Source organism: Phoxinus phoxinus (genome assembly GCF_949152265.1).
Source record: "Phoxinus phoxinus genome assembly, chromosome: 19".
Lineage (NCBI taxonomy): Eukaryota > Metazoa > Chordata > Actinopteri > Cypriniformes > Leuciscidae > Phoxinus > Phoxinus phoxinus.
The window spans coordinates 25,408,063-25,434,706 of record NC_136894.1 but is presented as its reverse complement, the minus strand read 5'-3'; the positions used below and the strand labels follow the sequence as shown (position 1 = coordinate 25,434,706).

The following is a 26,644-nucleotide window of genomic DNA, read 5'->3' as shown; positions in this document are numbered from 1 at the left end:
TTCACATCGGTCGGCCTTGGGACAACTCTCCAGCCAATGAGCGCTCAAGAGGGGCGGACCGATGACGCAAAGGCAACAGGTTGTTTCGGAAAAAAACGCACTGACAGTTTTGCATGGACTATTCATCCTTGTTCTCAGCTAAGAGTTTTTAATAGCGACTAAACCTAGAAAGGGCTTTTATTATTATTTTGTGCCTTCTGAAGGTCATTGTTGAAGGTTTCAGAAAACAGGTAAGCAGAAGGAATGTCTTTGTTTACTCAGCTGTGTTACATTTGCCTTTGGCTCTCTGTTTTTGTTGCTGTTCATGGCTGCGGGTTTGTGTCCAGCCTTTGAGTTGTTATAATCCATAATCACATGGCTTCAAATTTACTCTCAAGTTCTGCTGAGCGAAGCATATAAACACCTGTTGCTTTGTGTCTGATGGCTGCAGGCTGGATTACAGTGAAGATGCGCTGGTCAACGTTGACTATATAATAAAGTAATTACGACTTTGATCTAGCCTTCTGTGAACTCACCGGGACCGATCAGCATCATTTTTGTAAATTGTTTGTAGACAACGTTGCGCATCCCATATGATTGGAAGGTCTTCGATCTCAAAGCCTATTGAATCTGTCTGCCTATATTGTACTTTTTGTGTCTTTCTCTTTAACAAAGTCAGAGGACGACAACACAGCTAATCAATATATCCAAACTGTAGCCATACAGTCTTCATTGTAATATTAATGTAACTGTATATTTAAATAACAGCTGGTTTCGATCCCACCGATACTGACTGACTTGCTGGGTGGGTGTGACGCAATTTACAGGACTACAAAAAAAAAAAAAAATCATTCTGCATTTTGCTTGTGCTTCCTCATCTCTCTCAAGTCCTTGAATAGAGAACTTAGGGACACAAAAGTGCCTGTCTCAGTGTAATTTAATATTTAGCTCTTGGTTATTTCCTACACTGTGTAATGGAACATACTTGTAGCCTAAATGGAACAATAAAGTCAAACCTAGTCTCAACCCCAAATTCTATCCTGATAGTAGGCTACAATAAACTGCCAAATAAAATATAAATAATAAAATGACAATTGATTAATTGCATTGAATAAGTACACAACTATGAGTCATTGTCCTCATTGGCAAATAATATTGAATGAATATTGTTTTGTTCTTGTTTATTAGCTTGTAGGCTATATCAATTCATCAAGCAAGCTAAAGTATTTTGTCAACAAAAACTAGCCAAAAGCTATCATATTACATCAATTGGAGAATTCTGTGATAGTGACAATAAACAGAGCTTACATATATCCAGTTATGACAGAGCTCAAAGCATATAAGCTTAAATAATCGGGATTGGCTGTTTAAGGTGATAAGAAAACCTTAATCCTAAATGGAGCATCACTTGTTTTCCGTGAGTACTGCTTTTTCTTTAAATAAATATATGTCCTATAAATATGGATTTTAATGTTTTTATACTGTTATAATAACATGTTGTGTTTTATTGTACACAACATTAGCCTTATCCAATGATCCAAAAAAGTAGTTGGCCATGGCACTCAAAAAATGTTTTAATATCATTGAATGGCATTAGATTACTAAATATCAAAGTAGCATTTGTATTACAGAAAAGTAGCACACATTGGCTACACTTTTCAAAGCATAAATTAAACAATGTATACTCAGATTGAAGACAAAAAGTATTTGGACACTTTCTGGTTGTCACGTTTGTGGAACATGTTCATGTTCACTGTCAATAAAAGTTGCTGCCTTATATTAAGTACAATCAACTTGGCTGTTAAAGTAATTTAAACTTAATATTAAACTCACTTAAAAATGAGTTGAATCTTGTATAACATGTTTGAAAATTGCTATAACTTAATGAATTAAAGTAATGTAAAAACATATGTTGTCATAGCTTATTAATCATATCATTTTTTTACAGTGTTCTTGTGGTTATTCTGCTTGGACACCTGTGTAAACTTGAGGAGAACTAACTTCATAAACCCAAGTGAAAATAACTTTGGGACCAGTTGGGTAAAATTAATTAAAAGTGGCTAAGAAACATGTTAGAAGTTCGTTAAAAAATGGCATAGCATGATTTTCAGATAGCACAGATGCTACTTTGTTAAAAGTCTATTTTTGGGGGGCCATGTCAATTTATTTACATTACGTTTGGTGACAATTTGAAAGTACTGAAAAGTAAAAAAAAATATTGGGGCTAAAGGCAAAGTATTTCCCCTAGCGTCAACCAAGATAACAATTAATGGATTAAAGCCGTACCCTTAGGGTGTTAATTCTTTCAAAGAGAGTGGAAACAGATATCCCAAACAAATCTGTTTTAGGTTTTTGTTACTAGAAGCGATCAACCAATAAAGAAAAATGCAGCCGGGGTGAGTCATGTTAGTGGATCTGTTATTACAAGCCTAAAGGATCTGTTGTAATGATAATTTATCTGTAACAGTGCATACTGTGTAGGCTATGTGTGTGTGGTTCAGGTTCCTACGTTTTGAGGACAAAATGTCCCCACAAGGATGGTAATACTAGAAATATTTGATCTTATGGGGACATTTTTGTATTTTTGGTCCCCATGAAGAAAACCACTTATAAATCATACTAAATTATTTTTTCTTTTCTTTTTTTAAAAAGTTGTTTAGGGTTAAAATATAGGCTACAATTTGTACAGTATACAAAATTATCATCATGTCTATGGAAACCCAACGTGTGTGTACACATTTACATAATTATGCTTTTTATGTGTGTATAGTCATGCATACAGAACTGAAATTTGAGTGTGGTTTGAGTGTTGTTACTTTCCAGGTTATTCACTGATTCAAGGAATGAAAAGAAAACGGAAGTAAATCCAAATTATTTGAATTTAAAGTCGCATGAAATGAAAATCCTCCCCATGTATTTTCGCAATGCTAATTATAGATGTTATTGTGAACAATAATTGGTCCATCTTCTGGTGAAAACAAGTCAACGACAGACTTTTCTCTGGTGATGAATGCCGCAGATCACGTTCATCTGCCTCCATTTTTGAGCAAGCAAGTGTCTGTCCTATATTTTTTTCTTTTTCGAAATAAGTACACTTTCGATAATCAGTACAGTATCAGTATACTCTCGGATACATCACAATATGGAAGAAAATACCTCTTGCTGCATCCATTTTATTAACACTTTAAATATACAAAATGAGTGATACGTGTGACAAAATATTAAGTGCGTTCGAATTAAAAATTATTTAAAATTGAAAGCTGTTTATTTACAGGAAAATGGAGTATCAGTAAAAGATAAGCGTACTACTAATTAACATGCTAAATCAAAGACTTAATTTTATACTAATAATAAGAAATGATGTGATATGTCAATAAATTTTTTCCCCCTACATTTTGGTAGAACTATGTTGCCTTCATTAGATGGTCCCACTTTATATTAGGTGTTTTAACTTCTATGTTATAACGTTTAAATTAATAATTTGATGCAATGCACTTATTGTGTACACATAGACCTACATGTTTTTACATTGTACATTTAAAAAATACCTGCATGTAATTACAGCTGTAGGCCTAATTAATTTATGTAATTAATTAGCTACATCTATAATTAGCCTTCCCTTACACCTTAACCCAGCCTTAAACTGACCCATACCACCAAACCTGTCCCTAACCTTACCCATACCACCTCAATAACAGGTTTGCAATACAATGAACACAATAAGTCCCCTGCACTTATTTTCTGATGTAGAAAGTTTGACCAACTAGGTTAGAAACGGGGCGATACATTGGTTAATTACAAATCAATCAATCATCACATGCTTTAAGTCATATGTGCAATACAACTTTGACTTAACTTTACTGCTTGAATAGAAGATTGCACAGAGAAACGATGATCTAGTCTAGTAACATTCCTTCAAGGACAAAAGGTGGAACCCAGTGCCTTGTGGACGGTGAGAATCATGTCCAAAATCCCAAACCTGGAAAAATCGCAACTGTGAACAGTTTTTATTTGGTTACTTTGTGTATTTTTGTCATGTTTTTGTCAGAAATGTACAGTTAAAAAATGACTTGATCTCCTTTAACCAATGAGAAATTACATGGTGGTTCCATTTTGCAGGAATGCTTGGAATTCCACCTATGTGAGGAAGACAATGGCTTACTTTGAGTAGCTAATCAGACCTAATGCCTCAACAGTGCCGCTGACAGTTATAATGTAACCAAATCCCCCATTTCAATAAGTTATTCATTGATAGACCAGAGTAAATGTTTATCAGACTGTTATTTTAGATCTCAATGTCTTTTGAGTTTTCGCCACCAGCGTTATGCTGGTGCATAGTAACTTGGTGTTTAACACAGGATGCAACATACTACCTATAACACGCAGCAATTCTTCTAGAATTCTTGATTTGCATAGACACTGCAGATAGAAATGGTTTTCAAGACTTCAAGCAGCACACACTGTCTGATGTGTTGTAATGAGGGCTTTAGACGATGCCCTGCATAGCTGTGGATGTTTTCTGCATCACATGTTTTGTACAATAGGGCATATATGCGTCTCTATAAACACCAGTTACTCAGCAGCTTAGGCTCTGCATTTTTCATCCTTCACTTCAACGTGCCATGTGTGCGGCTTACCGCTTTGATATGATTTGCGGAATGTTGCCTTCACATTGATAAGCTATTTTTGAACTAATGTTACTGCTCATACATACTGGAACTGTGTTCTAGGAAAACGGGAAGACCAGAAGCCAAGTGGAATGTGCTAGAACCTGCTCCTACCAGAAGGCACACCTGTTTGTCACACACAAACAATATCTTTCTTATTACAAATGTGAGAATAGTCTCATTACTCGTGCCGATACCTGATAGCTGTGTCACGTACAAAACTCCTGCATATTTCTATTTATCAAGGTGTGACACTATATCAAGCAGTGGAGAGAGGATTGTTAAAGGGTCTCTTGGGAAATTAGTTAGCTAAATTTATAGCCTAACATAATTTTAAAAGTGAGCCAAGATGGAAGCAGCAAAACTGTATCAAGTCCTGTCGTCCTGTTCTGTGGTATAGATGAAGTAGATGCCATGACTAAGTTTACATGAATCAAAAGTCTGTTCAGTGTTCTGCTTTGTAACAAGATGCAAGAATCATATTAAATATGAAGTCTACCCTGAATGGGTCCACTCCATTACTGTCATGCCGCCTTTGTGTATCTGTCCCTACTTTGGGCTCCTCAATTAGTCCACAAAACTGGTCTCTAAATGGACTGGTGCACTGACTGACTTACTAAATTCTTTGTCTTGGTACCATAGCAGGTCACAATGAGTTCCCTCTCAGCAGACAGGAAGCCCCCTCTGGACTACGGCGTACAGATCCGCTTCATCAAAGATTTGGACGATGATGGCGGAGGGTTCCCAGACAGAAGTCGAATGGCTGGTGGAGTTGGTGGTGTCACCAATGGGACTCTTTCGCCATCTAAGTATGGAGTAGCTGTGCGGGTGCAAGGCATTTCAGGACAGCCGTACGTGGTGCTCAAGGACGGAGAAAAGGGGGACTCTTACGGGGTACAGCTGAAAACTCAACCACAAATCCAGAGCTCAGCCCCAGTTGTCTCTCAGACTTCTCCGTACAGCACCCTGTTTCTGGGACAAAGGGAAGGGGCTCGAACTCCCCAGGGTTCCTATATTCCTGCTGAACAACCTGGCTCTCCTGATGAGGAATTTGGGAGCCCTTTAAGGAGGCCACCTGGTGATGGACAGGCAGGGATTCAAGGAGAACCTGAGACCAGGACTACAGGACGCCTTACCCCTTCTGCTCTTGCTCCTAAGGTGGAGAAAAAGGACAATAATGGCTTTAATGAAGCAGGGCTTAGGAAGGTCAAGCAGAATGGGACTGGGAGTAGTCTGAATGGAGCAGGGCTAAATGGATCGCTCCCTACTCTCCCAGCCCCATTGGATGAGGACAAGGCCCCAGCTATAGACAGAAAGTCACTGGCTCCCATTAATAAACTCATTAGCCGGTTTGGTGGTGGTAGTTTTTGTGATGTTCCCATCTCAGAATCCCGAACTCAGCCTCGTCTTGATAACCGAGTTCGGTCTCACAGTGTGGATGCCCTCAACAATCCTACCGATGAGGCCCCATCAACTTCTCCAACAATAAACCCCTATGCTTCAATTACCCCAGCTGCAGTGCCCAAACTCAGCTCACCAAAACCATCAACCGCCAGTCTAGGACGAGACTCCACATCTGTGGCTAAAGTGGCGGGTATACCCAATTCCAAACCTCTCACTTTTAGCCAATCACCAAAGCTGTTTGTGCCCAAGGAGGCACCACCTGCTATTCCAAAGAAACCAGTGAGTCCTCCAGATCTTGTTTGTATTCTAGCCGAATTGTATTCTATTTTGACCTCTTCATTTTTCATCAAAATGTCATTACTGAATCTTCTGGTGCAAATGAGTTTTCTTTGGTGACATTTACTTCAAGCCCTTGAAGCTTGTGTTGGAGTGGAACCAATCCCGGCCCTATGTATTTTTTTATTTTTTGATAATCCGTAACACTTGGATGTATGTCACAATATGGAAGGAAATATCTGTTGCTACTTCCATTTCATTGTGACTTTAAAGTTGTTGTTTTTTTGGAATAGCATGGCCAAAATGTTGGAAAATAATTTACGGGGCGTATGGATGCTTATTTAAAAGCTAATCAGAAAGTTTAACCAATCAGAAATGATCATTTCGTAAATTCTACATGCGGGCATTGAGTTGGCTAACATGCCTTTGAAGGGCGGAAAAATTACACCTTTGATTGGAGGACCGCCTGAAAGTTTTTGATTGGCCAACACGTTTTTTTTTATTGGCTTATTTCTCTAAATCTCTATTTCAGTGATGTCTGTTAGGTAGAAGGGACATTTTATGTGTGGTATTTAAAAAAATAATGCTCCTTTTTGACTTTTTTTCTTTCTTTCAGGTAACCCCTGACCTCATAAAGAGCCAGACCACCAGTACAGAGAATGGAAATGGAGAGGATGCCCAGACTAAACAAGCCATTTACAACATACTTAAAGAGGGGTACAATAATACTTTTATTTTACCAAGCCACACAGCAGTTACCTATGTACTTTGCAGTATATAAAGTTAGTTTAATCAATAGCATAAAGACAAACCTCATGCTTTTATAAAAGTTTGGTTTCACATAGGCCTAACAATATTACTGTTAATAGCTGTAACATTGCATGAGTGGTATGATAATATTTAGTAAGTTTATACTCTGTATTGCTCATACTTGGAGATTAGGGATTTGAACAAATAGCAACATGCTAAAAACCACTCTGCTAGGATCTTGCTAAAGTTTTCAGAGTACCAATATACTCCAAACCACTTAAAACACCCTAGCGACTTTAAAGCAACCCCACCATCTTAGCATTTTGCAGTGGCACACACCTCTCACATTTGTTTTTCTGAATATGACATAATCTCTTTTTTTCTGGTTCATTCGATTTCCTTTCACATTTAACACTAGGTCTATTGAGAGCGAGGCGGCCATCAAACGCAAAACGAGTCTCATTCATGAAAGCTTCTGTGAGGTGAAGGTAAGCATACTCATGTTCAATAAATCAGTTTGCATTTCCCAGCACTGAATAGTGCTCAGCAGCATTTGTTGAATGAGGAAACTACATCCAGAGAAGGCGTGTGTGCCTGTGTGCCTGTGTCTGTGTGTGCCTGTGCCTGTGCGTGTGTGCCTGTGCGTGTGTGCCTGTGCGTGTGTGCCTGTGCGTGTGTGCCTGTGCCTGTGCGTGTGTGCCTGTGCCTGTGCGTGTGTGCCTGTGTGTGTGTGCCTGTGCGTGTGTGCCTGTGCGTGTGTGCCTGTGCGTGTGTGCCTGTGCGCGTGTGTCTGTGCGTGTGTGCCTGTGCGCGTGTGTGTCTGTGTGCGCCTGTGTGTGTGTGCGCCTGTGTGTTTGTGCGCCTGTGTGTGTGTGCGCCTGTGTGTGTGTGTGTGCCCATGGTTTGCGTATCACATCCCTGTTTTGCATTGCGAGTGTGTTTTGAAAGTGACAACGTAACCCAGAAAGATATTCTGAGACCGTGAGAGAAGATAACATTCATAAGAGAAGATAAACATTCATTATTCATAAAGATAGAGTTTTAAGTAGACCAATAAGCATTATGATTATGTGTTTTAAAGAGAGTAGATCAGCCAAAAAGAGTTTTTTTTTTTTTAAGGGGGAGTCATTAACTCATTCCAAACTTGACTTTGAGGAAAAACCTGGCCAATCTAATATAATTTTGATTTATAAATGAATCAATTAAATTTTAATTATTGAATGATCAAGAATCAAGCTCTAAAATAACAGGTTTTAAGAAATCCTATGATAGAAATTTGAGGCTAAAATTTAATTCCCTTGTTGCGATGTCCAATTTGTGAACAAATTCTTTTTGAACAGTTTGATTCTGTTCACAAAACCAGTCTGTGTGATTTGTCCATGAATCGGACTGATCTGGTTCTCATAGCACACTAAAATGGCTTATCAATGAAAAACACCTAAAATTCTGTTCGTTACAGCAAACTGCTCACACAAAGCTATCAAATGACAACAAAAGACTTAATGATACTTTAATTATACTTAATGACCACTTTTGTGGTGCTTAACTGCCCCAGTAAGTTAATAATTTTCATTTTTGGGTGAAGACAGAGAGCTTCTGTATGTTCATTGTCTTCCTGTATACACATGCATGCACGGATGTGCCTGTCTGTTTTAATATTGCTAGCCTACGTGTTTGCATAAGCTTCCTGTGTGTTTGAAATATCCTGCTACAGTCTCTTGGCAACCGTCGCATCAACGAGGAAAAGCTGATTAGGGCTGCGTGGTCGAGAGCTCGCTCTTTGTGATCCATCAATAATTAAGTTACACTGGAAATGGATACCTGTGAGGGAGGGTTTCCCCTCGACCTGGGGGCCCTCAGCATGTCTGTTTGGGTTCCGGTTTTAATGGGCACATTAGTTGTACGGCCTTTTGCTCTGTTATATCCCACTGAGTGCTCGTCCGTGCATGATAAACTCTGTTGTTGTGGGCAGTATTGCCGAGAGACGTTTTGACTGTTGTTAATTGAGCTTATTAGCGTGGAGAAAACCTCGTCAGATGCTTGGAGATTTTAGCGGTTAGACTGTGATTTATATATCATTTAAAATTTTGGGGTCAGTAAGATGCGTTTGGTGTTTTTATTAGTACTTTTACTAAAAAAGGATGCATTAAATTGACAGACAAGTGACAGTCAAGACATTTATAATGTTACAAAAGATTTTTATTTCAACCTTTTGAACTTCCTATTCATCAAAGAATTTCTTAAAATAACAATAAAAATGTATCACGGTTTCCACATTAAGCAGTTTTCAACATTGATAATAATAATAATAACATGTTTCTTGAGCACTAGCAAATCACTCAGAATGATTTCTGAAGGATCATGTGACACTGAAGACTGGCATAATGATGCTTAAAATTCAGCTTTGCCATCACAGGAATAAATTTGATTTTAAAATATATTAGAACAAAATTAATTATTTTAAATTGTAATATTATATTTGACAATGTTTTCTTGTATTTTTGATCAAATAAATGCAGCCTGCGTAAGCAGAATAGACTCCGAAACATTAAAAAAAACGTACCAACCACAAGCTTTTGAACGGACGTGTAAGATGATCCTTTTAGCTTATGTGATGCCGTTAGGTTATATAGCAAATGCTGGGATTAAAGGGTTAGTTCACCTAAAAATGAAAATTAAGTCATCATTTACTCACCCTGATGTTGTTCTAATGCCGTATGCCCTTCTTTCTTTTTCGGACCACGAAAGGAGAATTAAAAAAACAAAATTCTGCTCGCTCTCATCTATATAATGGCAGTGAATAGCAATAAGATTAAAAAAAAAAAAGATGCAGAAGTATCTCAGAATGTGACCGGTGTCATATATTCCAAGTGTTCTGGTGTATACAATAGGGTTTGGTGAAAAACTAACCAAAATTGAATGTTTTATTTAATGAAAATCCTGACCTTGGCCTTTGGTCTTCCGTGCTCAGCCAACTCACCCAGAATAAACACACAAGATAAATAAAAATGGGACACAAAATACATTCCATATACTTTCTTCTCTGAAGTGAATTTATCTGCTGTGTTCGTCGCAACAAGAACCAAGTTCCGGTCCAGAGATATTCAACTCGGTGAAGAAAGTACACAGGCACTTTTTTGGGGTGATTTCTCGGCATTGTATTTCATGTCACTTTTTATTTTATTTATTTTTATACTATTTATTTATTTATTTTACAACTTATGTGCGTTTTCTGCGCGAGTCAGAATGAACGTGTAGCCGTGTACAGAAGACCAGTTTGATGCTGATCGCTATTCACTGCTATTATATGGACGAGCGCAAGCGGGACATTTGAAATATTCTGTTTAAAAAGAAAAAAGGCATAGTGCGTTAGGTTAGAATAACATGATCCTGAATGATGACTTGATTTTCATTTTTGGGTGAACTGTCCCTTTAAGATAATTCTTTCTAATAATTATCTACATGGCTAATTGTTTTGCTTTACACTTGTGCTGGAAGTTTACTTCTAACAACATGACTTTGGGTGCGTCTCAATCAGCTCCCTAGTTCAGTAAGGGCACTGATCAGGGAGTCGGACATTTTACGGCTGTCTCCGTGGCAAAATCCTACCAGTCGCTCCCTAAAAAGTCCCACAATGCACTGTGAAAATCAGGGAGCATTGATGCTTTCCTGTAGCTCAGTGGTAAGAGCATTGCGTTAACAACGCAAGGTTGTGGGTTCGATCCCAGGGGATTGCACATACCTATGTATAAATGTATAGGATAATGCAATGTAAGTCGCTTTGGATAAAAGCGTCTGCCAAATGCATAAATGTAAATGTAAATGTAAATGCTCACTATGTTCCCTGTAATCCCTGTAACGGTAGTTCTGAAGTGCGAAGCATAAATCACATGAGCCAACTCAATTCAATACACATAATGAAACGTGATAGATGTTTTAAAATACAAACCATTATTTAATTATATTTCAGCATAAACATACATCGCTAGACAGGTAATGAACATAATCTAACTAACATTTATAATTTACTTACAGCTGATGTTGTACGTGTATGTAACAAGCAAAGTATTTTTCATTATGTACTTTAAATAACATTAAAAAAACCATCAGAAAGATATCAGTTTTGCTGTTGTTCATAAATACCAGTAGTGATTTTGTTGTACAATGAGGACGTCACATCCCCGGAAATAAGAGTCATGAGTGTCCCAGTGTGTAGTAGTGAGCCAGGGTCCTTACTGTCCTTACCAATGCCCCAATTCATGAACACTATATACTGATTCATGACTTCAGAAGCTAGGGAGCTAATTGCGACGCACCCTTTAATTGTACTTTAATGTGTACTATTTTATTCAAGAAGTAACTTTAGACCCTGCAACACAAGAGGTCAGTTCAAATGACCTCGTAGTAGCCATGTGTGGTCATTATAGTGACGGCAACAGCAGTTGAATGGTCAGATGGGATATCCTAGAGGACTGGGTTATTTGAGGAGCAGACAGCTTGGCTACAGGCTGTGTGTGCGTGTTTTAAAGATGTTTTATGTTTCGGTGTGTTTCCTCATTAAGACCGGCAATGTGCGTTTATAAGATGATTAATTTAAAACGTATCTGTATCGAGAGTCAATCAGAATCTCCCCACAGCCTTTTTGTGAATTATTACTAACTATTGAGGTGATTGGCAGTAAGAATAACTTGTGAAGTGTTGATACATTAGATAAGACAGGATATATTGATTCCTGAGGGGAAATTCAAGGCAAAGATGAATGCATAGCCCTGAGATCACACCTATCATTCTCCTTGTAGAAATATGCGTGTTTGTTTTGGGCTGCAACTTGTATGAACAAAGCTACATGTGTTCTGCTTTGATAAAGCCTGTTGAAATCATTTTTACACTTAACACTTACAGTGTAAGTTGTAGTTTGCTGGAAAATCACTTACTAATCTTGTCTGTGAAAAATGATTAAATATTTGAATTCCTGTCATAACCAAGCTCAGCCAATAAACCTTATAACGTTCATATACTGCACGCAAGGTGCCAGGAAAGAGTTTTTACATAGCAAAAAATCTTGTCACAGAATTTATGCCAGTAATGTTAGCCTGTTCAGCCACCTTGAACAGTAATCCCACTTTACAGTTTATAAAACACATTTTTGTGTGGGAAAATTACGATAAGTGCTTTGTTGAAAATGTATAATTCTGTTTTTAAACCTACTGGAATGTTTTCGTCCATAGACTTCCATTGTAGATGCATCAGTGTTTCTGTGGTAATGAACAGCTTGCTGTGAATAGAGATATATTAGTTTCGAACCTAGGCCACTCCATTAATTGTTGAAGCTTGGATTTGTTTTTCCACAGGGTCCTCAGATCTTAGTGAATGACAGCAATATGAAGACCGAACTGGAGCAGGAGTTCAACAAGAACACACAGTTACAGCAAATACTGGACAAGACCAAGAGAGAACTGCAGGAAAACCAGGATCAGTAAGTCTCTGTGTGCCTTATTAACATCAAAACATGAAGCAAATTTCCAACAGAAAGCATAACCCCGTCAGGTATAGACTTTTGATTGTATTTGTGTGATGTGTTCTTGATGTCTTCAGAATGGTGGAGCTGCGGATGGATCGGGAGTTGGTGGAGTCTCGCCTGCGGCAGCAGGAGGATCAGCTCGCTCAGCTCCAGGAGGAACTCAGACGAATGCCGGAAAACTCGACTCAGTCTGACACAATGCAGCTAGTAAGCATGATTGTGGTGATGGTGCAATAATGACCCTTAATCAGCCATTTATATGCTTTAAACATAATATATACAAATAACAAATATATTAATATTAATATATACAACGTTAAAATAACATTGCAGCAAGATGTGTGAATTGATGTATTATTCATTGTTTAACGTGTAAATTAATGCGAACTCCAGATAATCAAATTTAAAAAAGATACACAATGTTAGATATACAGTATCCAGACACGCATAAAGAACTAGACAAATGTTTTTACACACCTACTCATTCTTTATTATGATTACTGGTACTCTAAATTATTGAAAATAAAGTAATCATATCCGTCCGTCCGTCCATCCTTCCATCATTTTTGTTAATCATTCCAGTTTCCTTTTCTCTTCAGGACTTGATGACGGTGCAGGCAGACCTGTCGGAGTCTCTGATGCTGAGGCAGAAACTGGAGGACACACTGAGACAGAGGGAGCGAGAGCTCACCGCTCTGAAAGGGGCCCTGAAGGATGAGGTGGAGTCCCATGATAAAGAGATGGAGTCCCTGAGAGAGGAGTACAGTCAAGACATGGACGCCCTGCGTCACAGCATGGAGACCGTCTCACAGGTGACCGTACACTTCAAGACAAAATCCCTTCAGGGTGATGAACGCCTGTTTCTCACATTTGTAGTCCCTGCCTCAAGGGGATTAGCATGGAAGAGGGATGTTTTATTGCTTGACTTGTCTTGCCTGATTAGGAGTAGTTGAACTAGGCCGGATGCATTCGGCTTTGTGATCTGTTTGGTTGTCTAAACAGTTTCATGAATCTGAATGGGTGCAAAGTATAGAACTGAAGTTTTCCCTGTTACCACCTGATTTTGTGTGTCTTTTGGTCTTGCCTTATTCACAGTCTCAGATGGAAATCGAGGAGGAGCGTCAGAAGGTGAACGCCTCCATCTTGGCTCTGGAGGAGGAGCTGGAGGGATACAAGGAGCAGAGCGACCAATGGAAGGAGCAGTGCGGCTCTGCCAACCGAGAGTAAGCTCTCAAGCATCAACATTTGAAGAATGTTAATAGTGGTGATGCCAAAATTTTGGTGAATCACGACAAATGAGCGACAGGGACTATTGGTGATGCGATGTGGGTGGGTCCAACATCATAATTTAAGAAATGTTTAATTTTATGCAATGTGGGTGCAGTGAAGCCCACCAATAATGACCAACAAAACAGTGACCCTGCTACCTTTAAAATTGGCATATTTTAAGGGGACATAACATGTCCATAATGTTTTAAATGATTAAGGTTGCATAGTTGTGTATTATAATTTCTTGTAAGATCTTAAGGTGTCTTAAGGTTCAAGTCTGTATTTATCTAAGGTGTCAAGTGATTCATCTGTAATCATATACAAACAACCTTGTGACCAACACCCCTTTTTAACATTCAGTGTGTTCTTGAGGACTTCATTATGAAGAATGTTTGGCAAACAATTTGTCTTCTGATCCTGTAGGCTAAAAAGTCTTCATATAATTAGCTTGATGAGTTATTTAACACCTAGATCATGTTATTATCCTCGCATCCAATTCAAACTCGCATCACTTTTTACATATTTTTGATAAATATATATATTATAAATATCGTTAGAGTTTAAACCAACTGTTTTTAATATATTTTAGAATGTTATTTATTCCTGTGATGGCAAAGCTGATTATTTTGCAGCCATTACTCAGTCTTCAGTGTCACAAGATCCTTCAGAAATCATTCTAATATGCTTATTTGGTGCTCAAGAAACAATTCATTTTATTATCAATGTTGAAAACCGTTGTGCTGCTTAATATTTTTGTGGACACAGTGATGCATTTTTTCCAAGATTCTTTGATGAATAGAAAGCACAACATTTTGTTAGATATTATGTTACAAAAGATTAATATTTCAATCAATTTTGATCAATTTAATGTAACAATGCAACAAAAAGTATTAAAATCTGAAAATAAATTCTTATTGACCCCACATGTTTTAATATTAGTGGATAAAAAAGGCTGTTTTAAAGGACATTTGATTTGACATGAATGAACTGAATATATCACAATATTTTCCCACAGGTTTCATAGTATTTATAGTGTTTTATATGTTGTTTTTCTTATTTTTTTGTGTGTTTTATGAGTTTCATGCTACGTTTTCATATCAGATATGCTCATTGAATGTTCATTGTTGTCTTTCTGTTGTATGTGTTCACTCTTGGTTTGCCAGGCGAGGGCAGTGCAGCGCATTTCAAAAGTGAGACAAAGTCCTGTATGCGCACAACTGCTGAAACCACAGGCAGAAATGAATCATCTAATCAAATGAACTATGATTGATGAAGTGTTTTAGTTTAAACCGGTAATCTTTCACAGAATCTGACTGTACAAGTTATACTGACACTAAACTAGAGTCTATTAACCTGGTTTGAATTTTCAGGTTATTAAGTCTAATAAAAGCCAGCTATGATTAATGACTAATCGAAATCCTCCAATCTCGCAATCTAAGCCGGTACATCAAATCTAATCACACAATACTTGAATTCTACTAATATCTCAAAAGTTCTTGTGGACGCTCCTTCAAGAATCATTTCGATTCTGAAATAATACAGATTCTTCTATATAATGTTGATTCTTCTACAGGATGAATCATTGTAGTGGCTATCTGCACTAACATTTCTGATTTGTAGTATTGTTTGTTAGTGTATTTTAATTTGTGTTTGTCTCATTGGACAGGCTGATGCAGGCTCAGCATGAGAAGAAGCAACTGGAAGAGAAGCTGCTTTCAGTTAAGAAGCAAACTGATGAAACTGATTCAAACCCTTTAATGAAGGTAAGATGCATAAAGAAGCGCCGCAATCTACCGGTATTTTCGCTGTTCTTCAGTTCAAAAAGACTAATTGTGACACCCGTCCATGCACTGTGTAGGCTGTCTTTTGATGCGTAGATTTGTTTTAGAGTCTGGAATAACCGTAATTTGCATCTTCAGGAGTTACAGCGATGCCGAGATGATTTAAAGAAAGCTCATTCACAAGTGGAAAAACAAAAAGCAGAGGCAGCAAAAAAGGAAGAAGAGCTTAAATCGGCAACAAGAGCCAATGAGAAGCAAGAGAAGGACCTGAAGGTAGAGATTGACAGACTAAAAGACCAATTAAAGCAAGACAAAGAGGAACTTGCAAAAGCACTGGAGAGAAAACCACAGGTAATTCTAACAAGGAGTATAAAATCACATTTCTTTTGTTTTTGCTTTAACCAGCCGGGTTTATTTAGTTTGCATCGTGTTAGGAAGCTCCGCTCGTTGGTCTAGAAACTTGCTCTACCTAGCTGAATTTTAAAGTGCCCCTGTTATGCTATTTTAAAGGTTTCTAATTTTGTTTTGGAGGTCTCCTACAATAGATATACATGCATCTAAGGTCAAAAAACATCTCATAATATACATTGCACATTGCCTCTTTTCTGAAAAGAGTCTGAAAACAGTTACTTCGAGCTTTCTCTGCTCTGATTGGTCAGATGGTCCAGTCTGTTGTGATTGGTCTACCGTTTACCATATCTAAATTTCAGCTCTTCCTCAGCCCTTGATAGGGCGTAATTATTTTTCCATATCAATTGATGAGCCTGAGTCCTCATCCTTTTGAAGAGCATGCAAAGTGGATTTGCTTTGGCAGCGCAGAAAACGGTGAACCAAACTCTTCCAGCCTCAGCTACAACTACAGTGTTTGAGGGTCAAACATTGTTCGCGGGCAGCCAATGAAGACCATAGTCTGGCATTATGCAAATTTGTTACGTAGGTATGTAACAGGAAGTGAGACTGGAATTGCTGATGACTCGTTTAAGAATCAATTCTTTCGTATGTACTTTATTCTTTAAAACTTTGCAGACCTTTTACATTTACAAATAGCTATATTACACACTGCATGAAATTTAATATTCAGAAAAGCTTAATAGGGGTACTTTAAAGGGCAAATATGTTCTGATTGACTGGGATTTTGTTGCTTATACAGCTTCTCGCTTTCCTTGAGAACAGAAAAAGTTCTTGCGAATGTAATTTGTGTTCCCTTAATCTGTTTACTTCCTGTTCCTGTAGCCCTTCATGTCAGAGCAATCCCTGGATACTGGAAGCAACCTAGAACTTCAAGAGGACAATGCTCGCTTGAGAGAGAGAATAGCCCGCATGGTAAAACCTCCCTAAAAATGCTTAATCATATTCATGTAAAAATAATAATTGCATTTTGCTTTAAAATGATTGGTATAACCATTCTTCTCATCTGCTTTAGTTCAGTATTTCTATGTAGAAACAGTTAATTGATTTTCTTTTCCTCTTGGTCACCAGACACGCCTGCAGTCCAGCGTTCCTGACAGCAGCTCCTCAGATGTCCTGGAGGAGGAGAACCGCAGCCTGAGGAACCAGCTGGAGGAGTCCCGTCGCACAGTGTCTCGGCTGGGTCAGGAGAAAGACGAGCTCAACAGACGGTTGGAGGAGAGGGAGAAAGAGAGGGAAGCTCTGAGACGCGGCAAGATCGATGTAGAGGAGCAGAAGAGACTCCTGGACCGATCTCTGGAGAAGATTAACAAGGAGGTATGTGTGTTTTTTTGTTTAAAAAAAAAAAAAACAGTTTGGGGTCAGTACGATTTTTTTGGTTTCATTTCTTCACTCATTTAATTTCTTAATCTAATTGATGACTAGTCTATTCTTGGGCTATGGTCTAGACGTCTATTAGATTTTCCCTGACAGCCCAAATTTTGCCTTTAGACGTCTGGGCTGTGTATGGACGGCTATTAGGCGTCTTTTAAACGCAAAATTGCTTGCTCCAGTCTTCAGTGTCACTGAAATGATCCTACAGAAATCATTGTAATATACTGATTTGCTGCTCAAGAAAAATGTCTTCTGATTATCAATGTTGAAAACGGTTGGGCTGCTTAATATTTTTGTGGAAACCATGATTCTTTGAATCGAAAGTTAAAAAGAACAGAATTTATTTGAAATCGAAATCTTTCGTAACATTATAAATGTCCTTACTATGACTTTTGATCAATTTAACGCATACATATATAAAACCTATTAGAAAATGGAACAATTGACATATAAAACCAGCCCATATATTTTATTTATGTATAATAGTGTAAATAATACATTTTATTCATAAAAGATTCGAAAATGAGATAGAAATTGAAATGAAATGTAGATATGTAGACTTGATCTGTTGACTTGAAATAAATAGTTAAATAGTAAATAGTTTGGCATATATAAATTAAACTTATCAGTGACATATATGGTCAAAACATACAGTATTATATAAATAATAATCATATACATCATAGTAATATATGTCAATATACTCATTTAATATGGCAAATTTATATATGTTAAAAACCTATATCAACATATATGTAGAGATATGTATATATGTGATAGCAATATATTGACTTATATTTAGCATATATGACGGCGTCACTAGCGATATAGGGACATCTTATGTCATATATTACATTTCCGTATGGGAATGCATATTACATATATTTTACATTTGTGTGTATATATAAACTTGGCAAAAAAAGAAAAGAAATGCCCTCTCACTTTTAAATATTTGTATGACCAAAACAAAAATCATATTTTTTTTTTATTACATTTTTTCTGCTGAGTTTATTTGATGTTTTTTCATTTTCTATCTATCAGATGGAGAGTATGATGGGAGAGTCGCGTCAGTCGGTGACGGTTCTTCAGTCTCAGCTGGATGAGTTCAGGGATCGTTCTCGTCGAGAGCTGCAGGACGCTCAGAGACTCAGTAAAGACCGGCTGATTGAGTTACAGAGAGCACAGGCCCTCCTCAAGACCACCCAGGAGGAGGTGAGAGAGTCCACCTTTCACTAGACACACAGTGTCAAAGTACAACAGTGCACAGGGTCCATTACCATCTATTAACCTCTGAGCCCCAAGGTTCTTTGATCCGGCTCTGATTTTGAACCTACAACTTTTCAGTACAGAACCCAGATCACACCAGATGAACTTTGTGTGTGTTTCTCAGGTGTCTCGTCTGAAGAAAGATCTGCTAACGTGCTCCGAGGAGAGGGACAGCGCTCAGCTGGATAAAGATCTACTGAGCAGTCGTCTGAAACACCTGGAGGATGAGCTGGAGACGGAGAGAAGCTCACAGACGGACCGCGGCCGAGAGATCCGCCTGATAGAGGTAACTGGACTTTTGAGTGGACCAACTTGACAGCACCCAGTCCATATTCTTAAAAATGTTTCAGAGGCTTCATTGAATAGTCATGTGATCAAGAGTGGCAAGAAATGAGAAAATGTATAGGGTCGTTTCAGTGATGTACGTTTGGGGATGTTTATAAAAATGCATGTTTTTGTTTTAGGACAAAGTGAAGATATTAGAGATCGAGTTAGACGAGGAGAAGTGTGGAGCGGAGCTACTGAACGAGCGCATCACTCGCAGTCGAGAGCAGGTACATAGACGCATTAGTTAAAGCCTGGTTAAAATGTCATTTTTGTGTTTGTTGTGTTTGCAAGCACAGATATAGATTTCGAATATATTTTTTTTAGGTGGATCAGCTCCGTTCTGAACTGATGCAGGAGCGTTCAGCCCGACATGATCTTGAGATGGATAAGAGTGCACTGGAGAGACAGGTACACGCAGATTCCACATTCACATAGTATTTCTAGATTTATTTATTTATGCATTTTTCCAGATTTGTTTGTTTAATCTATTTAGATGAAAATTATTTTGACAGTTATTAGAATTAGTTTAGCTAGATCAGAAACCATAAAAAGAAATGTTAGTTTACAAATACATTTGGTTAACACATGTTTAACACTCTTATGTCACCTTCATAGTTTTATTATGCGTTTAAAATCTTCTATTATTTGTCTATTTCCTCTCATGGTCTCTCAGATGAAGGAGTTAAAGTCTCGTATAGCTGATATGGGCACTCAGACGCGTCCCTCTGCTGGGGTCACGATGCTAGAACACAAGGTTCAGGAGCTGGAGGACCGGTTGCGCAGTGAAGAGAGGTACACGCTGCATAGAGAAGAGATACTAGAGAAGGACAAACACACACTCCTGTCATCAATCAACACCTAACTGGAAATGAATATATCCACTGCTTTTTGTGCACTCAGAGAGAAAAACACCATACTAGCTGCTCAGAGGAGATTGGACAGAAAACTTAAGGACGTGACGGCCATCCTGGACACTGAGCGAAATCAACACGCTGAACAGAGAGACCAGGCAAGCACCCACACATGTAGCTTTCTTATAACTTAGAAAATGAAAAGCTTTTTTGAATGATGTTAATTGTCATTTCTGTAAATGAGGTGTAGATGTAGCTAGAGCAGCGGAGGAGTGTGTGCATCTAAACAGCTGCTGTGTGTTTGTGTCTCTAGCTGTCTCTGCGTGTGAAGGCTCTGAAGCGTCAGGTGGACGAGAGCGAGGAGGAGGTGGAGCGTCTGGAGGGCGTCAGACGGAAGGTTCTGCGGGATCTTGAGGAGCAGCGGGAGCTGCAGGAGGCGCAGCAGGCCAAAGTCAACACACTGGAGAACGAGCTCAAGTGAGTGTCCGTCAAACATGTATGTATGTGAATGCATACACACATACATATATACACGTATAGAAATATACATACGGTATCTACTTATACATACAAACATGTAATTTATTAGTTAGTTCAAATGTAATTGTATTGGTTATTTATTACCGGTACTTTAATATTTCTTAGTTTAAATGTCTAAAATTATTTATAAATTTTTTTAACGTTATATAATTTATTATAGCTAAAACAAAGTGAGAAAAAGCAGCACAACAATATTTGGATGCTCAAATGAATCTGTTTTTGAAATTCTTCATAAAATTGGACCCTCTGAATTAACCAATTCACTCAAATGAATATGATTGGTTAATTACATGAAGGCACTACATAAAGAATTAGATGTTATAATATTATTTGATCAATTTACTGCTACTTATTGGAAAAAGTAGGTTGATACTGGAAAAATATACACTGTCTTGAAAACATCTGAGCTACTGCCACACCATTTAAAAATGTAGTAGTGCCAGCAGTTTCGTTACTATAAGTTACATCCCACCATTCATTTAAGTACTTGGGCCCCAATTTCTTGAGTGGCCATTTTTACTGGTTATTTTTCTGAACATTCTCACCACTAGAGGGTGCGCTTACAATGCTGGTCCATGGCAGATGATGGTCTCTCTGGTGTCTAAAGTGTGTGTGTGATTGTTTGTTAGGAGGAAGGTTCTACAATCACGGCGTCCAACTCTGGGAAGCACCTTGAGTTCTGAGGAAGAGGACAGTTACTCTGACTCAAAAAACATCACATCTATTCTCACTGAAACGCCACTTCAGACCACCAACTGTTAAAGACTGAAGGAGACGGGGAAATATCTTTTGCACACGCTTGATTTGTGTTTTCTTGTATATGTAAAAATAACTAAGAAACATGAAATATTGAAACATGAAGGATACAAATGATATGAATTCAATAGCCTGAAAAAGCTGTTTTGGACGGCTAGCCTTTTCAACAGGAAGTGATGTCAGGTGTCTTTGATAGGGGTTGATGGGTTTGACGGGTTTGAGGGCCTAATAAAGCAGTTAATGTGAAGATTTGTTAACCAAAAGCTCTTTTAGTATTGTTTTTGCTGAAACTGGTTAATTTTGAAGGAAATTCGTTTTTTGTTCTTGCTTCTGTGTTTATGAGTGTCATGTTGTTTGTTTGTGACACACAGTACATTTTATTTCTATATTTTATTTTGATAAGTGGTAATGAAAAAGGTTTCAATGAAGAATTTTATCTTTATACATGATGGATACTTTAGCTCAAAATTAATTTGAAATTTCAAATGAAACTGTCGCAAGTGTTCGCCCTATTATCTTTATTTGTTATGCACTTGTATGAAGGATATTTAGAAGGCTTCTTTTTGTGTAGCTTTCAAGCAAGTTTTAATTTCAGAACTAAACTTGCAATATGAATGACACCTTTTGTGCCAAGACAGAAAAAGGAAAATATCTTTTAATGTAATGGCTTTAAATATATGTATTTGCCTTAAATTTTCATACATTTAGACAGCTAATAAAACTTGAGCTGCTTTTTGTCATTTTTCCAGAGACATATATGTATTTACCTCTTAAAGACCTGATTTGGAACACAATTTCATATTACATACACTGTACAATATATATGTATATACTGTCCTGTTTAAAGTTTATTCTTCCACTACACAGTAAAAGTTTTAAAATATAAGTATTATGTTGTCATTAAAATATGGGTTTAGCCTTTAAGTGAACCTTTTTTTTTTTCACGCGTCAAAGCCCGCCAAAGTGGGGGTGGCTTAGCGTATAAAAGAAAGTTTGAGGCTGCGTAACAGTGATTTTCATCTCTTCAGCGACGCTCTATGCTACGCTGACCTCTGAGAGAAGCCGCCGCCGTCGAATCCAGCGACCAGCCAGCTTAGGACAGCGCCTGAGGAAGCCGGCCGTCTTCGCCACCTTCAGCCGTCCGTGCCAGCTACGCTATCCGGCGACAAGTATCCTTTTAAGAAGCTAACTCTCCGTGAGCTCGCCGCCGCGACTCACGTCCTAAAAGAGCGAGGCGTTTGTACAAAAATGCCTCGATTTTCCATGGCTGTCCTCCAGATTCTCCAGGCTGAACTCCTCCGCCGCATGGACGAGAAAGGCCCGGTTCAGGAGGTCGTGACGGATTTGCGCAGCGCGACGGACCTTTCCCTTCGCGCCACAAAATCCGCAGCACAAGCGATGGGACGATGTATGGCTTCGCTCACGGTAACGGAGAGGCACCTCTGGTTGATACTCGCCGAGATGAGTGAGTCTGAACAGCGCGCGCGCCGTGTTCAGCATCTGGCCGCGTCTTTCCAGAAAGACAAAGTTTTTCCCCTGAAAACGTTTCAGAGAATGCTGGGCTTTATGGCTTCAGCCGCAGCAGTGCTCCGGCTAGGTCTATTGCGTATGCGCCCTCTGCAACGATGGCTCAACGCTCGTGTACATCACCGAGCCTGGGCTTCCGGCGGTTTCCGAATCAGAGTGACTCAGAGCTGCGTTTTAGCTCTGCAGCCCTGGTTAGTGACCGACTGGTATCAGTGGGGAGTGACGCATGTGCCAGGACGCCTGAACGACGGACCGGACAGACTGTCCAGGAACAATATTCCCCCCGGGGAATGGTCCTTGCACCCTCAGTCAGTCCAGTTATTGTGGCACCACTTTGGCAAGGCGAAAGTCGACCTATTTGCGTCGACAGACAACGCCCATTGCCCAAGGTTCTTTTCGAAGAACGAGGACGCTCTGGCCCAGACATGGCCCAGATGCCCGTTATACGCGTTCCCTCCGGTCTCAATGTTACCACAGGTAATCAAGAGAATCAGGGAAATGCGTCATTCGGTGCTCCTCATAGCCCCCCGATGGGAGAACCAGACGTGGTTCTCGGAGTTGGTGCGGCTGTCAGACTCAGCCCCATGGCCGATCCCGGTGAGGAAAGACCTCCTTTCCCAAGCCGGCGGGTCGATTTGGTATCCTCATCCAGAGCGATGGTCTCTGCATGCATGGATAATCAACGGGTACCCGTTGCTTTGCCAGAAGGGGTCGTGAACACGATCACGCAGTCTAGAGCCCCCTCTACCAGGCGACTTTATGCGTCTAAATGGTCTGTGTTTACCAAGTGGTGCACGGAAAAAAGCCTAGAACCACAAACGTGCGGAGTTTCGTGGGTGCTTTGCTTCCTTCAAGAGCTGTTGGACAGGGGCAGGTCCCCCTCCACGCTCAAAGTATATGTCGCGGCCATCGCAGCGTTCGCCGAGTCGACGCGCGGCCGGGCGATAGGAAGGAATGAGCTCATCATCCGCTTCCTTAGAGGAGCCAGGAGGATGAATCCCCCACGGCCCCCCTCGGTTCCTATCTGGGATCTTTCCTTGGTCTTAGAGGCCCTGAAAGCACATCCCTTTGAACCGTTACACTCTGTGGATCTGAAGTACCTCGCGTTCAAAACCGCATTTCTGATTGCTCTGGCATCAGTTAAACGTGTGGGTGACTTACACGCGCTCTCTGTGAGCGCTGCGTGCCTCGAGTTTGGACCTAACGACTCTAAAGTTGTCCTTAAACCGAGACATGGCTATGTCCCCAAAGCGATCGGCACCCCGTTCAGAGCTCAGATCATTTCACTCTCAGCTTTGCCGGCATCAGGCAGCGAGGTCGATGCGAACCTCCTGTGCCCTGTCAGAGCGCTGAGAATTTACGTCACGCGCTCCGCCGCCTTCAGGCGCTCGGAGCAGCTTTTTGTTTCGTTCGGTGGGCGCACCAAGGGTCTCGCCGCCTCGAAACACAGCCTATCCAGATGGATAGTAGACGCTATTGCTGCGGCTTACGCGTCAAAAGACCTGCAATGCTCTTTGGGCATTAGAGCTCACTCCACCAGAGGCATGGCCTCTTCGTGGGCTTGGTCCAGCGGGATTTCTATTCATGACATTTGTACGGCGGCAGGCTGGGCCTCCCCGTCTACATTTGTTAGGTTTTACAACCTAGAAGTCCCCGCCCTGCAGGCTAGACTTCTTTCAGTCTAAAAAAGTCCTAAACGACTTACTCGGTGAACTGCGCTACAAGGGTAGATGTGTTCAATATAAGACCGGCGGTGCCGCTCTGTATGTGTATCCCCTTATAAAGTGCTTATGTTACATGTGCGAGCCCACTCTGTTGGCCGCCTATTTCTCACTTATCTATGTCCCCTGGGGCGTCCCCCCCCCCTGGGATTCATGTAGTGACTGCTTAGCGCACACGGCGTTGACCAGGGGTTCCCGGTGCGTACTTTCAGTACGCACTCAGTACGAGAGAACCTCTCGTAAGAGAACGTACTCGGTTACCTAACGTAACCTCGGTTCTCTCTAGAAGAGGGAACGAGTACTGCGTTCCCTGCCGTGTCGCGCAACGAGCTCATTTCGCTTCATGCGATGAAAAACACTGTTATGCAGCCTCGAGCTTTCTTTTATACGCTAAGCCACCCCCACTTTGGCGGGCTTTGACGCGTGAGGGCGTGACGTCACGCCAGGAGCTCAGTGGTAGGCTGCAGCAGGAGCTCAGTGGTAGGCTGCAGCAGTTGCCGCGGAGCAGCCAATGAGCGCGCGAGTTAGCCCGCTCTAGGTCTGACTGCTGCTGCACTGCGTTGACAATGTATACAAATTTAAGGATACATTTTTGGCTTCAATATCTCGAGCAAAGAGACTTTACCCGGTGCGTACTTTCAGTACGCAGTACTCGTTCCCTCTTCTAGAGAGAACCGAGGTTACGTTAGGTAACCGAGTACGTTTTTTATCAACTGTGTAACGGCGGAGGAATATTTTATTAGTAGAAGATGTAATTTCTTACGTGTGTTTGTGTGTTGGGTAAGTTACTCAGTTAAACCACATCAACATTAAAAACAATGGCCAAAAAGTAGAAACAAATATATTTATGGATAAATTAAATATAGCCTAATCTATCGGTTAGAAAATTCAGAGTAGGCTACACCACACAATTCAAAATTCAACCAACCAGACCGTGCAGCCACGCAAAGCCAATGGATCAACAGAAATTGAGGCATTGAATCGTTTGTCATTGATCACGTGATTTTTCTGAAAACAAAATAGGAAATTGCGCTGTATCAGCTGATTCTCTGCTGACATTAAAAACGAAGGCAAATATCAAGCACATTGATTTATGCAAATATGGGCTATATAAACCTAGATATCCACTACTGACATTAGAAAAAAAGAAAAGAAAACTTGGTTTGTTTAAATACGTTTGAGTGCAATTTAGAGTAGTAGGCCTAGACTATTTTTTTTTTTTACATAATTATTAAATAAGACCAAACAATGTTTAAATACACAGATATTCATACAGTACATGTGAAATGTATTGTAAAATGCTGTAATAGGCTAGGCCTATTACTCTTCCAAAGTATGCAAATTATGCAAACAAAATTCCTTGTCAGTGACATATTCCTTGCCAGTAGCTATTCGTGATGAACCATAAATTACTGTTAACACTCGATAAGGAAAACCTGTGGAACCAGTGTCCACAACTAAACTGACAAAAATGAATTGAACACTGTGCAATTCAGACGTTTTCCAATTCTAACCAACTGCAGCAAAGAACAGAATACCTATTTTATAAGTTAGTTAAGTTAACACAGCATCTTAAAAATGTGGCGCTCATAAGTGAAAATGCTGAAAAGCAGCAAGACGAACTTACCTCTGGCGCTTGTTTACAGAAAAACTTGAGGAAATTCTGAGTTCAAAATCCGTGTTGCATTTTACCTTGCGTTCTCCTCTAGCACTCAGAATTGCCTCAATTATGCTGCCTTCTAATGTAGCACCTTTTTTAAGGCAGCATTGCTTGTTTCTCTACTTAGCAGAGAAGCGTCTGAAATTGCATAGGCCTATTTCCTAGGTTAAAACCAGTATATGAAGAAAACATATGTCTGAATTTACAGTAGGCTACTTATAAAAGAGCAGGCAAAAAGTACCCTGATGACCTACTACTTCCGTCTTCTGATGAGATTCTGAAGTGTGCATATGATGGACACTTTACTATCCCATGAGGCCACGGGAGAGGATTTGTGAAGGGCATTGAAGCGACACAACTGACGCCGGAGGTCACATGGTAATGATGACAGCATGGCCAATGTATATGTCCGGATTATTTTCACAGATACATCCATAGAAGTGACAAAGTTAGTACGTATTCAAAATAAGTAGGCCTAGAGTAGGCTTATGTGATTTTGGATGCATCCAATCTCATTGTGAGCCCAGTGAAAAAACAAACAAAAAAACAACACATCCAAGATTGTTT

The 26,644-nt window shown here is 39.6% G+C and overlaps 1 protein-coding gene across 2 annotated transcripts; it reads left to right on the top strand.

Annotated features, from left to right (window-relative positions):
- Positions 1–11: 11 nt before the first annotated feature.
- Positions 12–22,111, top strand: cgnb (cingulin b). 2 transcript variants are annotated; one of them, XM_079590665.1, is made up of 21 exons: positions 75–230; positions 5,289–6,329; positions 6,943–7,043; positions 7,495–7,564; positions 12,428–12,552; positions 12,672–12,804; positions 13,197–13,409; positions 13,693–13,820; positions 15,030–15,056; positions 15,533–15,629; positions 15,786–15,998; positions 16,881–16,970; positions 17,127–17,372; positions 18,471–18,641; positions 18,820–18,981; positions 19,160–19,249; positions 19,347–19,430; positions 19,696–19,814; positions 19,923–20,031; positions 20,187–20,350; positions 21,043–22,111. In XM_079590665.1, the coding sequence occupies exons 2-21, from the start codon at positions 5,298–5,300 to the stop codon at positions 21,173–21,175; spliced, it is 3,507 nt and encodes a 1,168-aa protein (XP_079446791.1). In that variant the 5' UTR covers positions 75–230; positions 5,289–5,297; the 3' UTR covers positions 21,176–22,111. The 2 variants fall into 2 exon arrangements, with proteins under 2 accessions (XP_079446792.1, XP_079446791.1); XM_079590666.1 differs by lacking the exon at positions 15,030–15,056 and having other exon boundaries at positions 12–230.
- The last annotated feature ends 4,533 nt before the right edge of the window (positions 22,112–26,644 follow it).

Bases quoted from the DNA above. Each gene is read 5' to 3' on its own strand.
- cgnb (XM_079590665.1), top strand. From the start codon at position 5,298: ATGAGTTCCCTCTCAGCAGACAGGAAGCCCCCTCTGGACTACGGCGTA. The intron at 15,999-16,880 runs GTAATTCTAACA...CTGTTCCTGTAG, and splicing joins CACTGGAGAGAAAACCACAG to CCCTTCATGTCAGAGCAATC. The intron at 17,373-18,470 runs GTATGTGTGTTT...TCTATCTATCAG, and splicing joins TGGAGAAGATTAACAAGGAG to ATGGAGAGTATGATGGGAGA.